Source organism: Pogona vitticeps, chromosome 2, assembly GCF_051106095.1.
Source record: "Pogona vitticeps strain Pit_001003342236 chromosome 2, PviZW2.1, whole genome shotgun sequence".
Lineage (NCBI taxonomy): Eukaryota > Metazoa > Chordata > Lepidosauria > Squamata > Agamidae > Pogona > Pogona vitticeps.
In genome coordinates, this window is record NC_135784.1 from 279,258,678 (window position 1) to 279,271,063 (window position 12,386).

At 39.6% G+C, this 12,386-nt stretch overlaps 1 protein-coding gene across 1 annotated transcript in view; it reads left to right on the top strand.

Moving 5' to 3' along the window:
* The window catches only part of JMY (junction mediating and regulatory protein, p53 cofactor), a 50,926-nt gene that overhangs the window by 18,515 nt on the left and 20,025 nt on the right, over positions 1-12,386 (top strand). Inside the window, exons 3-4 of the mRNA XM_072992682.2 lie at positions 4,147-4,297; positions 7,713-7,882. Coding sequence (XP_072848783.2) covers positions 4,147-4,297; positions 7,713-7,882 — 321 coding nt within the window. The remainder of the gene's footprint in view (positions 1-4,146; positions 4,298-7,712; positions 7,883-12,386) is intronic.

The window sequence follows — 12,386 nt, forward strand, 5'->3', positions numbered from 1 at the left end:
TTGGGGAATTCTGGGAGTTGGGGTCCAAAAAAAAATCAGAATGACACATTTCTAATCTTTATATACTGTATTTTCCATATGTAAGACTATACTTTTGTCTAAAATCTTTAGAAGAAAAATTGAGGGTCGTCTTATACACGGAAGTAAGCTGAGGAGAGAACAAAAACAAGTGGAAGGGAAAGCAGGGATCAAAGTGATCCTGCAGGTATTTGATCCCTTTCCCCCTACACTTGCTAAGACCCACTTAGATTTCTTACTTTTGGGTTAGAAAAGTGGGGGGGTATCTTATACATCGGGGTGTCTTATACACGAAAAAATACGGGTAAGACATTTCCCTAACTGAATATCCAGTCAAGCTTTCTGTAACCAGAATGGGGACAATTGTTTTTCTGGTAAGCTGCCAAGTGTGGTTCAACTTGTTAAGACAAAAGAGGCAGGCTTAAATTGATGTAGTCACATTATGTTTTTAGCTTTAAATTGTATCATTTTGCTACCCAGGTTTCTTGAAGAATACTGTTCAAAATGTAAACACAGTATACCATATTAACAAATATGTACAGATGGATAAATACTGAGTGTAAGTGTGTGTAATGGGCTAAGTTTATGTTCATGTTGCTTTCCTAGTTTAGCATTTTATGTATTTCTTCACATCAGTTAGGGAATCATATGGGATGTGGGGAAAGGTAGAGATACCAAAAATAACATGTTATTCATAATATCATATCCATGTATGTTTGCGTATTTGTGTGTGATTTTGGAATGACAGACAGGCTTAATAGAAAGAGTCTCACACAGATTGGCATCCCAGACTGATATAGCAGCTTGTTAAAAAGGAGGAGGACAGTTACGTTTGACTAGTCATTATGTGCTATTTGGCATTCAGAATGTCTTCCTATTCCAAATTACGAGTTCAGAAGTGGCATACTTTGGGACTTCTAATTGCTGAGGAATTGTAAATTAGGATCAGAACTGCTCACCCTTCCAAACCTTAATCTGAAAGATAAGTACAGTGGTGCCTCGCTTAGCGATGTTAATTTGTTCAGAAAAATCGCTGCTAAGTGATTTCATCACAAAGCGAAATAAAAAAGCCCATACACGCTTAATGCGTTCCTATGGGCTTAAAACTCAACGTTGAGCGAAGATCCTCCATAGCGCCGCCATTTTCGGTGCCTCTAAAGCGAGGAATCCGTCCCAAAAAACAGCGGGCGGCCATGTTTTTTCCCCGGTGGCCATTTTGAAACCGCCAGTCAGCTGTGCGAAAATGGGGGCTTTGTGACGATCGCTTCCCTGCGATCATCGCAAAGCAAAAATACCCCATAGGGAATATCGCAAAGCGATCGCTTTTGCGATTGCAAAAAGTCCATCACAAAGCGATTTCATCGCTGAACGGAGTGATCGCTATGCGAGGCACCACTGTAATAGAATAGTGCATCCTACTGTCTGTTGTCTAGTCGCTTTTTGCATTAATAGGAAGCAACTAGCAAAGTAAACATGTGAATGAGAAAGTTGTAACTTTCGCAGAGCAGTCCTAAATTATGTACATGTGTTTGGTGGCAGTGGAGTAGCTTCATCAAAATCCACTTGCCAACTGACCTGTGGTATGGAAGTCTTTAATCCTGGCTGTGGCATCCACCCTCGTGCCCCTTTTGCTTGACCTTCAAGCCTCAGAGCACACGAAGGTAAACACTCTCTTCTTTTCACTGCTGCCACCAGGCAATCTCTAAATCTGTACTTCAGAAAGATTCAGGTCCACACTTCAAGTTCCTTTAAATAAAACTTTGGTTTATTGATTACAGTGATTGTTTCATTAATATCTTCAGTAGCTAATCACACCTCAGAATTTCCCAAACTACACACACTATTACTTTCTCTGACTTTTCTCTACTGCCTGACCTTTACATTTGTCTTACTTATTCAGTCTCCCCTTGACTCTCTGACTCTGCCTCTTATAGCATCTCTCTTGGCTCCGCCTCTCAGCAACATTAATATGCATGAACCATTTCCATTACATAACAAACATGAACCATTACATAATATAACATGAACCATAGGCCTAATATATAGAGAACACTACACTGGCAAACAAGAAATAAGGGTGCCAGAAAAATCTGTAGCATATTTTCAGGAGTCTGTCTCATTCAAATCTGAATGAGGCCAGCGAAAACATCTTCTTTTTCTCCTCCTTTCCCTTTCCTGGAATGATACAGATCTTATAGATAGGCATGGGTAGGGGCCCCATCCAGTGTTGTTCACTAGTGCATTTGGGTTTTTTCTCTCTCACTCTTTGCTTCCTCATGAAGTCAGTTTTGGTTTATTTTGTTCTTCTTACAACTTTGCAGCTTAGCCTGCATGTCATCTTGAAAATATATTCTCTTTAAGTACCTCTCACATACAAATTCTTCCACTTTCCTCTAATTGCATGTAAATTTTAATGGAAAGGTTGCTTTCTAAATGAAGGAGCAGATTGGGTGGGACCAAGATGAAGGACAAATTCCAATCTCCCCTGACCTTTTTTTTTTTTTGTCTTCTATGTGTCTCTGTGTATGCTTGCCACCTTTGTCCTTTAGTGAGTTTTTCTTCCAGCTGTACTCACTCTTCTCCCTCTGGCTAGTGCTTTCCATACAAGAATGTAGGGGGAGGAGGCAAACTCCCTTTGTTCTGTGCTGTAAAAAAGACATTTAAAATAAGACAAAAATATTTGACTGTGGAGGGAAGCTGCTTCAGGGAAAGGAAACAACAATAGCATTTGAACTGTGGAGCGGGAGGGGACCCTAAGGATCATCAGGTCCAGCCCCTGTCAAGGAGGCACAGTGGGAGATTGAACTCCCAATCTCTGGCTCCATAGTCAGAGACCTAAAATCTGGAGCAGGTGACTAGGAGAGAGGAGAGGTTGGATTACTAAGGAAGCAAGAGCAGTGTTTAGTTTTCAGAAAGTGACGTGTAGGGGACATTTATTTCTAAGGAACAATGCTGTCTTTGCTGTTGGACCTTCTCTTTACCTCTATGTGAGGGTCAGGCAGCCACTTGTTGGTTGGAAAGGTAAAGCTACTCTGCATGTTCTGTGGCTGGCCAGTGCATATAATTTATAATTACTATTCAGGTGATGGGTTTTTTAAATGATTATTATTTTGCAAAAGAATCACTGCTTCCTAAATTCTCTTGACTCCTATAGCAGCCTGACTGGTTAAAAACAACAATAAATACAGCTCATTTTGATACCAATGGGAAAGAAAAGGGTTATACCAAGTGCAAGCTGATGTTCCCTGGGTATGTTAGGGAAATGGGAGACCTTCAAGTCCTGAAGTGTTTGTGAAACACTGTATTGTAGGAAACACCACCAGCAGTACTCCTGTGCCCACAGAGATTTTCACAAGCTTCCTGGTGACCATAGTGGTGAAAATGTCTCTCTGCCAGCCAGCGAGCTGTCCTCTCGTAGGTTAGCACTCTGTTCCATCTGGCATTCTCTATACCAGCTTTCGGTGGCAGATTCGATTGCTTTGCCAAAGACTTTTTTAATGTCATGGGGAAATTCTTTTCTCATCACTGGAGTATTCAAAGTTCTCTCATTCCTGTAATGTTCCTGTGAATTGTAATCTGAAGTACACTGGCCTGGATAGGGCATAGTTATTTCCCTTCCCATTGGTATCAGTAGGAGATGTGCATTTAAAAAAACAACACCAACAAGGGAGCAATGCTTGCTTAGCAGCTAGAAACAAATCATTTAAAAATGTTTGTAGTTTGGCTGCCCTAGTATTCTGCTAAATACTCAGTCCTGGTTTGAAAAAGCAGAAGTAAAATGTTCCCAGAATCAAACAGAAATTCTCCCCCTTTACTTCCATTTCTAAGACCTCCTCTCTCCCTTGTAATAACCTACTATTCAGGAAAGTGCAGTATCATCCAGCTTTCCTTCCTGATTATATTCTTCTTCTATTTTTACTACATTTGTTATATTATTTATTGTTTGTGTTTTAACTGTTGCATTTTTCTCATCTCTTATTTGCTAAACAGAGAAGTTTACAGCAGGATTGATTAAACTTAGCCCATTGTATAATATTTAAAGAAATTTGATTTTTATGCCTTAAACACCTTTCCCTAAAGTTTTAATGCATCTTTTATGGTGGATTTAGTGGATTTTTGTATTTTCAGATTTCCATAGAGAATGATTACTTAGGACCTAGAAGAATTGAAAGTCTGCTAAAAGAAGATGCAGACTGGCAGAGGAAGGCCCACATGGCTGTGCTTTCTATTCAAGACCTTACTGTGAAATACTTTGAAATAACAGCAAAAGCACAGAAAGGTAATAAACTCTTAATATTTCACATTTTCCAGCCCTAAGTCTTTTAATCTGAAGTCTAGTTAACACAATCCATGGCTCCTATGATCACATCTTATTGTATCTCAAACCATTTCCATTGCCTTTTGTGAATCACTTTGCATGCTACAGCCTTATCCACTCAAGAAAGCAAGAGAAAGGGCCATTAGATCGAGGATACCAGTATTACTAATACTGTTCATTTTTACATTTCATATGAAAAGTATAGACCATTCCATGAAGTGAGATACATTTCAATTGCACTCAGGGAAATGGATGAGAGAAATTTCTATTTTGTAAGTTTAATTGCTGAAATCCAGTGTTATAGATCTTTGGTGCTTCAGATTCACTACCGATATGATTTACTGGGTGGTCGGTTCTGGATTGCGGTTTTTTGCTTCTTGTTTAAATGGGAATCATATATTTTTCCTTTGTTCACACTTTAAAGAAAACATGTTAAAACATTTAAAAACATAAGCAGGCTTCATGTGGAAGGGCTGGCATGGGCCTCAGTAGACGTTTTCCCCTTCTCTCATCTTTCTGGCCCATGTACATCATAATGCAGTAACCAATATTCAGAATATTGATCATGTCTTATGTCCAGTCTGACTGGTGAAGTGTAGAGTGGGGTCATCATGGTGAAGAAATCTTTTGAACTTCTACCAGCCCCACAGCTCAGGAGGGAGAAGCAGAGGCAATGAACAGTTGAGATTCAGTGCAAAACAAAGCAGATATCCACAGAGCCACACGAGTGCTTGTTATGACCTCCTGTTTCACCAGGATATCCCATCGTACAAAATATCTAAATGACATGGGTGAACAGCCACGCAATACAATAAGAGTAATAATCCATTACAGATGAGGATAGAGAGAGTATGCATGCATTCATAAGCAAAATTGGATTACTCAGAAGTAAATATACGTAGGAAGTTCTGAGGTTAACCAAAATATACTTCTTGTGTGTTCCCATTATATATCTATCCAACTCCACAGGAACACAAAACCATACCCATCCAACCACTTGCTCTCAATCCCATATACATCTTGTCCACTTGTATGGTCACCTTTTCAATATCTGTCCATCCATCCATACTCAGACAAATTATAAAATCATAGAAAAGTGAAGTTGGAAGGTGCCTACATCAAGTCCAATCCCCTTCTCAGTGCAGGAATACAATCAAAGCATATCTGCCAGGTGATTATCTAAGTTTTTCTTGAATGCCTCCTGTGTTGGAGCACTCACCAACCCCCGAGGTAACTGGTTCCACTGTCATACCGGTCTAACAGTTAGGAAGTTTTTCCTGATATTCAATGGAAATCTGGCTTCCTTGAACTTGAGCCGATTGTTGCGTGTCCTGTACTCTGGGATAATAGAGAACAGATCTTGCCCCTTCTCTGTGCTATCATATCACCCCTCAGTCTTCTTTTCTCAAGGCTAAACATGCCCAATTCTTTCAGCCTTTTCTCATAAGGCTTTGTTTCCAGCCCCCTGATCATCCTTTTCACCCTCCTCTGAAGTTGTCCCAATTTTTAGCATCCTTCTTGAAGTGTGGTGTCCAGAACAGGACACAATACTCAAGGTGAGACCTAACCAGTGCTGAATAGAGGGGCACTAGCCCCTTGCGGGATTTGGAAACTATACTTCTATTAATGCAGCCTAAAATAGCATTTGCCTTTTTTGTAGTCACGTCACATTGTTGGCTTATATTTACCTTGTGATCTACAAAAATTCCAAGATCCTTCTCGCTTGTAGTTTTGCTGAGCCAGGTATCCTCCATGCTGTAACTGTGCAGTTGGTTTCTTTTTCTGAGGTGCAGTACTTTGCACTTATCCTTATTGAATTTCATTCTATTGCTTTTGGCCCTGTGTTCCATCCTATCAAGGTCATTTTGAATTTTGTTTCTGTCTTCTGCGGTATTAGCTATTCCACCCAATTTTGTATGATCCACAAATATGACAATTTGCACTCCCTCATCCAAGTCTTTAATAAAAAACATTGAAGAGCACCGGGCCCAGGACTGAGCCTTGGGGTACCCCACTAGTTACTTCCTCCCAGTTAGAGAAGGACCCATTAATCACCACCTTCTCAGTACAGTTCTGTAGCCAACTGTGTATCCATCTGACACTTGATCTATCCAGCTCAGACCTAGTTAGCTTGCTAATCATGGAGCACTTTGTCAAAAGCTTTGCTGAAGTCAAGATATACTACGTCTATAGCAGTCCTTCTGTCTATCAGGGAGGTGACCTGATCAAATAGCAGCAACAAATTTTGTACCTGCAGAGGTGGAAGCTTGAGATGTTACATGGATTTATCTGTCTCTGACCTTGGAAGATTTACTTTTGGAGATGGCAGCTAACAGAATCCACCCACAACAGTAATTATTTCTAAAAATAGCATTTCCAGGCTCTGAATTATTCTGTCCTCTTCTGAGAGTCATGGCCAGCAAGTCACCCAATACTTTCCCAGTCTTGGGGTAAACCCAGATTTCACAAGGACAGTCAAGCCCTAACTTAAGAGTATTCCAGCTTTCAGGCATTAGGTTCAAAATAAGCTGGTAGAAATTTTCTTCTGTTGGCTAGTGTGAGAAACCTGTTGATGGAGCAGTCTGCTGACAGAACTGTTCTGGTGGCAAATACAGGGTAGAAGAGCTGTGCAGGCAGAGAAGATGGGAACAAGAGAGGAACTGAGTTGCATAAGATGCAAACTCCTCCAGTCTAGACACAGCAGCAGTGACAGCAGAATATTAGAATGGAGGAAGGGTGGCCCGAGACAATTTCTTACACCTCTAGTCTGGAAGGGATTTGGATTTAGAACAGCTTAGTTAGACTAATGTCAGTCTCAGATGGCCATTGGCAATTTGACTGGGTGGGATTGTGCTCTGCATGGCCAAGGAGGCCTTAGTTGTTTTATAAAAGCATAGTATGTTTAATTTGTGATTTAAACATAGGTATTTGTAAACTAGAAAGTCACAAGTGAAAGTGTTGTTGATGTTAATGTCAGAAGGCTTTGCATTTATCAATGCTCCAGATCTCAGCAAAGTGAACAGGGAGTCTGCTGGCTTGTTAGTAAGTTCATTGTCAATCTATTAAATTAGAAATTGTGCCTGTGAATTAATTCACTTAAAGAATGATGCAACATAATAAACTATGCATCTTATTCATACATAAGACTTGTATAGAATAAATAAAAGCTCTTAAGATCTTTCGCTAGACAAGAAAACATGTTATCTGAGAACATTTCATGGAAATTTGCTGAACATTTAAAGGTTTCAAGAGAGAAGATAAATTGTTAATATAAAGCTGCTTGTGTATTTGTTCTATGTACTTAAACTTTATAATGAAACATTAAACATTTCCATATAGGATAGGATTAATTTATATGTATACATTTTTGTTCTAGCTGTATGCGATCGGATGCGAGCAGACCAGAAAAAGTTTGGAAAAGCAACTTGGGCAGTAGCAGTGGAAAGAATGGAAAAACTTCAATATGCAGTTTCTAAGGAGACTTTGCAACTCATGAGAGCAAAAGAAATATGTTTGGAACAGAAGAAGCATGCATTGAAAGAAGAGGTACTTTCTCAGAGTAATTAAAACATGGAAATTACATTTTTGCAGCATTGTACAACACTATAGGTGAAATTTCAGGGTAGTATCTTGTTCCAGTTTATTTTTAGAGACATTACAATAAAAATGGACTTATTAATGATAATGTGCTTTAAAACATAGCAGAAAATTATCAGTATTTAGTGTTTGATCTATTGGAGTGAGCATTAAAAATGGTTCAGCTGTGAAGTCACCTTGGTCTCTCCATGAAAGCTCACATTAAAATATAGCAGTTAATTTTTTAAGTGCCACAACATTTTTGTCTTCACAATTTGTAAGGTTACTGTTTATTGACATAATTGTATTCATACACTGTTACATAATTTACTGCACATAAGGCTGATGATTTTATCAGCTGCTGTGATTTTTCAGAAATATATTTTTTAACATCATCTGATTCACGTACCTGTCTTAGAGAGGCAAAATAAAATGTTTAAAGAAACAAATGTAACTGTCAAGTGTACAGATTTAAGTGTGACATAGTTTCTATGGCAGTTCAGTCTTTGCTTTCATTTTCTATTAAAGTTTGAATAGAATAGCAATGCAAACTTTTAGTACATGTGTTTCTATCTTTGGAATTATCCTTGTGTAGGAAAAATGCAGTTACAAGACATGAAGTGCAATCTGTGTATTTAGATTATCATGACAATCATTACAGGTTGGTTAGTGTTTTGTTTTCCTTTGTTTTGTTTTGCTTTGCACTGAAAACATTTGGGACAAATGTATGCCTGACTGGGACACTTAGTTTCTCTAGTCATGTCATGGATCACAGTACTTTCACTGGTAAAACTGCATAATGCATTGTGAACAACATTCTGGGTCCTTGTGGAGAAAGTAGTAAAACTGGTGTAAACATTAATACAGTGGTGCCTCGCTTGACGATGTTAATCAATTCCAGCGAAATCGCTGTAGAGTGAAATCGTCATCAAGTGAAAGTAAAAAGCCCATTAGAATGCATTAGAAACTGGTTAATGCGTTCTAATGGGCGAAATACCTTATCGTAAAGCGAAGATCCTCCATAGAGTGGCCATTTTCTGCTCCCTGTAGAGTGAAGAATCTGTCCCTAACACAGCAGGGAGCCATTTTGCACAGTGGGCGGCCATTTTGGAAACCCGACAATCAGCTGTTTATATCCTCGTTAAGCGAAAAATCAGTTCCGAAGCAGGGAACTGATCATCGTAAATGGGATTTTCCCCATAGACACATCGTTTTGCGATCTCAATAGCGATTGCAAAAACCTCATCGTACAGCGGATTCGTCGTACAACGAGGTAATAGTCAAATGGGGCACCACTGTATAATTTTTGTAGGGGAGACCCCTAGTTTTTGAGATGTTTTGACCTGTCATTCCCATAAGCCCCACACAGTACAGTGGTGCCCCGCAAGACGGGCACTCCGTTTAATGACAAATCCGCTTGACATCGATGTTTTTGCGATTGCAAAATGATGTTCCCTATGGGGGAATTTTGCATTGCGATGATCGGTTCCCTGGTTCGGGAACCAATTCTCGCAAAGCGATGATTTTTTAACAGCTGATCGGCGGTTTCAAAATGGCCGCCGGGTAAACAAAATGGCCGCCCGCTGTTTTCTAGGACGGATTCCTCACTGCACAGGCAGCGAAAATGGCCGCACTATGGAGGATCTTCGCTGGACGGTGAGTTTCCAGCCCATAGGAACGCACTAACTGGGTTTTAATGCGTTTCTATGGGCTTTTAAAAATCGTTTTATGACATTTTTGTTCTACAGCGATTTTGCTGGAATGAATTAACGTCGTAATGCGAGGCACCACTGTATGGTCAATAGGAGATTGTGGGAAATGTAGACCAGAATATGTGGAGAGCTAAAGGTTCCCTATCCCTGCCTTAGGAATAATTTGTGGTCGATACAGTCATATTTTCTCCTCTTCCCCCTTTCTTTATTTGCTGCTGACTCAGTAGCTATGCTTGCTTGTATGATAGCACCTTTCTATTGGAAAAAGTGAGGAGTGAGCATTAGAAACGGTTCAGCTGTGGAGTCACCTTGGTCTCTCACATATTTTCTTTCCTCCTCAGTTTCAGAATCTAGTTTTTGAGCCAGGAATTATTTTATAACATAAGTAACTCTGTAAAATGATGGTACATAGTGGCGGCGCTATTTACTGTATTTTTCCATGTATAAGACTACACTTTTGTCTAAAATCTTTAGACTAAAATTGAGGGTCGTCTTATACTGTACACGGAAGTAAGCTGAAGAGAGAACAAAAACAAGTGCAGGGGAAAGCAGCACTTTGATCCCTTTTCCCCTGCACTTGCTAAGACTCACTTAGATTTCTTAATTTTGGATTAGAAAAGTGGGGGGCGTCTTATACACGGGAAAATGCGGTATATATTTCAGGAGCACTGAAATCTCCTTTTGAAGCTGGTGTACATATATGCAGAGATTTCTGTATCTTTTAGAGCACAGTTGCAAAATATAATATAAGCCAGTTGCTGTGGTGAACACCTGGTTTGTTATATAATCTGACTGCAACCTTAATTTTAATTGATACTGATTTTCATGAACATTTGAAAGACATCTGCAAAGGTTCATTCAGATTGGATTTTTTTGGAGATACACGCAGTGCAGCAAAATCTAGTACATAAGTAAATATTACTGCAATGCTTGAAGTGAATGATTTGTTGCAGCATGTTAGTAGAAAGCTGCTTTATGTAGGGAATTTTAAAATTTGTATACTAATATGCTGCTTCATTATTTATTTTGTTGCACTAATTGACATTCTAGTCATCAGTTTACGGCATGTGCACTTTTGCAGCATGTTCGAATATTCTTTGCCTAGTGTAAGTGGCTTATACAGTGGGGTCTTGACTTGAGAACTTAATCCGTATTGGAAGGCGGTTCTCAAGTCAAAAAGTTCTCAAGTCAAATCTGCATTTCCCATAGGAATGCATTGAAAACCATTTGATCCGTATCTGCTCTTTTCCGTCCATAGAAACTAATGGGAAGCTGCTATTCTGCCTTCGACCACTAGAGGGGGATATTTTGTTTCTTTTTTTCTTAGGTCAAGAAAGGTTCAGGGAAGGCAGGGAAAATACAGTCCAGGCAGTACCAGGCAGTCTGAAGACTCCCAATCCACTCTCGAAACGCTGGGATGAGTGAGGAAGCAGACAGGCACCCTTTTCACTGGCCAACAGTTAACTGAAAGTTCAAATTTTGCACTTTCCCCGCCTCCCACATGGTTTTTTTGCAGTTCTTAACTCAAATCTAAGTACTTAAGTCAAGTCAATATTTTCCTATGAGAGCGGTTCTTAAGTCAAAATGTTCTTAACTCAAGCCGTTCTTAAGTCACGACCCCACTGTAACTGGAAGAGGCAGCGACCCACTCTGAAAAAGTGGAGTAAACCACTCTGTCCTTCAGACCATAAGGCTTACTGAATTAGTACAGTTGTGCCTCGCTAGACAGTTACCCCGCATGACAGTTTTTTCACTAGACATTGACTTTTTGTGATCGCTATAGCGATTCGCAAAACAGTGATTCCTATGGGGGAATTTCGCTGGACGATGTTTGTTCCCTGCTTCACGAACCAATGTTTGCTAGACAACAATTTTGACAGCTCCCTCCGTGCTCGCCAAATGGGTGTTTTTGGGACCTAAGCTTCGCAAGACAGCTGTTTAAACAGCTGATCAGTGGTTCGCAAAGTGGCTTTCCTATGGCCGATCTTTGCTAGACAACGACGATTCTTCCCCATTGGAACACATTAAAGAGGTTTCAGTGCATTCCAATGGGGAAATGCTTTTCACTAGATGATGATTTCACTAAACAGCGATTTCAGTGGAACGGATTATCGTCTAGCGAGGCACCACTGTATACTGTACTTTAGCTACTTGTATTTGAAAGCTGGAGCTGCACTTTAATAATAAAATGTTGAAATCATGTTGCCAATCACTCATGACATTTGTACCATAATTAAGGCTTTTTAAAATCACCTGCCTCACATTGTTTCTTTGCAATCAGTGATAGATTATGCCTCCTACCAGTGTGTGAATTAATTTCTGATACATAAGAAGCCTGTTGTTGTTATGTACTGTCAAGTGAGAACTGGCTTACAATGACTCGAAATAGGGCTTTCAAGTTAAGTGAGATATTTAAGGAGTAGTTTTATCAGTTCCACAATGCCAGGAAGCTTCCATGGTTGAGCAGAGATCTCAACCCAGGGCCTATTGAGTCCTAATCCTTCATTCTATCCTGTGCACCATACTTGGTATCCCATAGAAAGGCTACTGTACTGAATTTCTGTTCTATTTGGTACCAGAGATCTTTAAATGTTTCTCTTTGTTCATCCTTGTAGTAGATTCATGTGGTGTTTTTAAAAGTTTCTTTCTTTTTAGCACTTATGCATAAATATGTAAAAGATGAGTATTTATACAGTGAGGAGAACAGCACAAAGTTTGCTTGGAGACAGACCAGAAGCTATATTGTACCTCAGTTGTCAAGC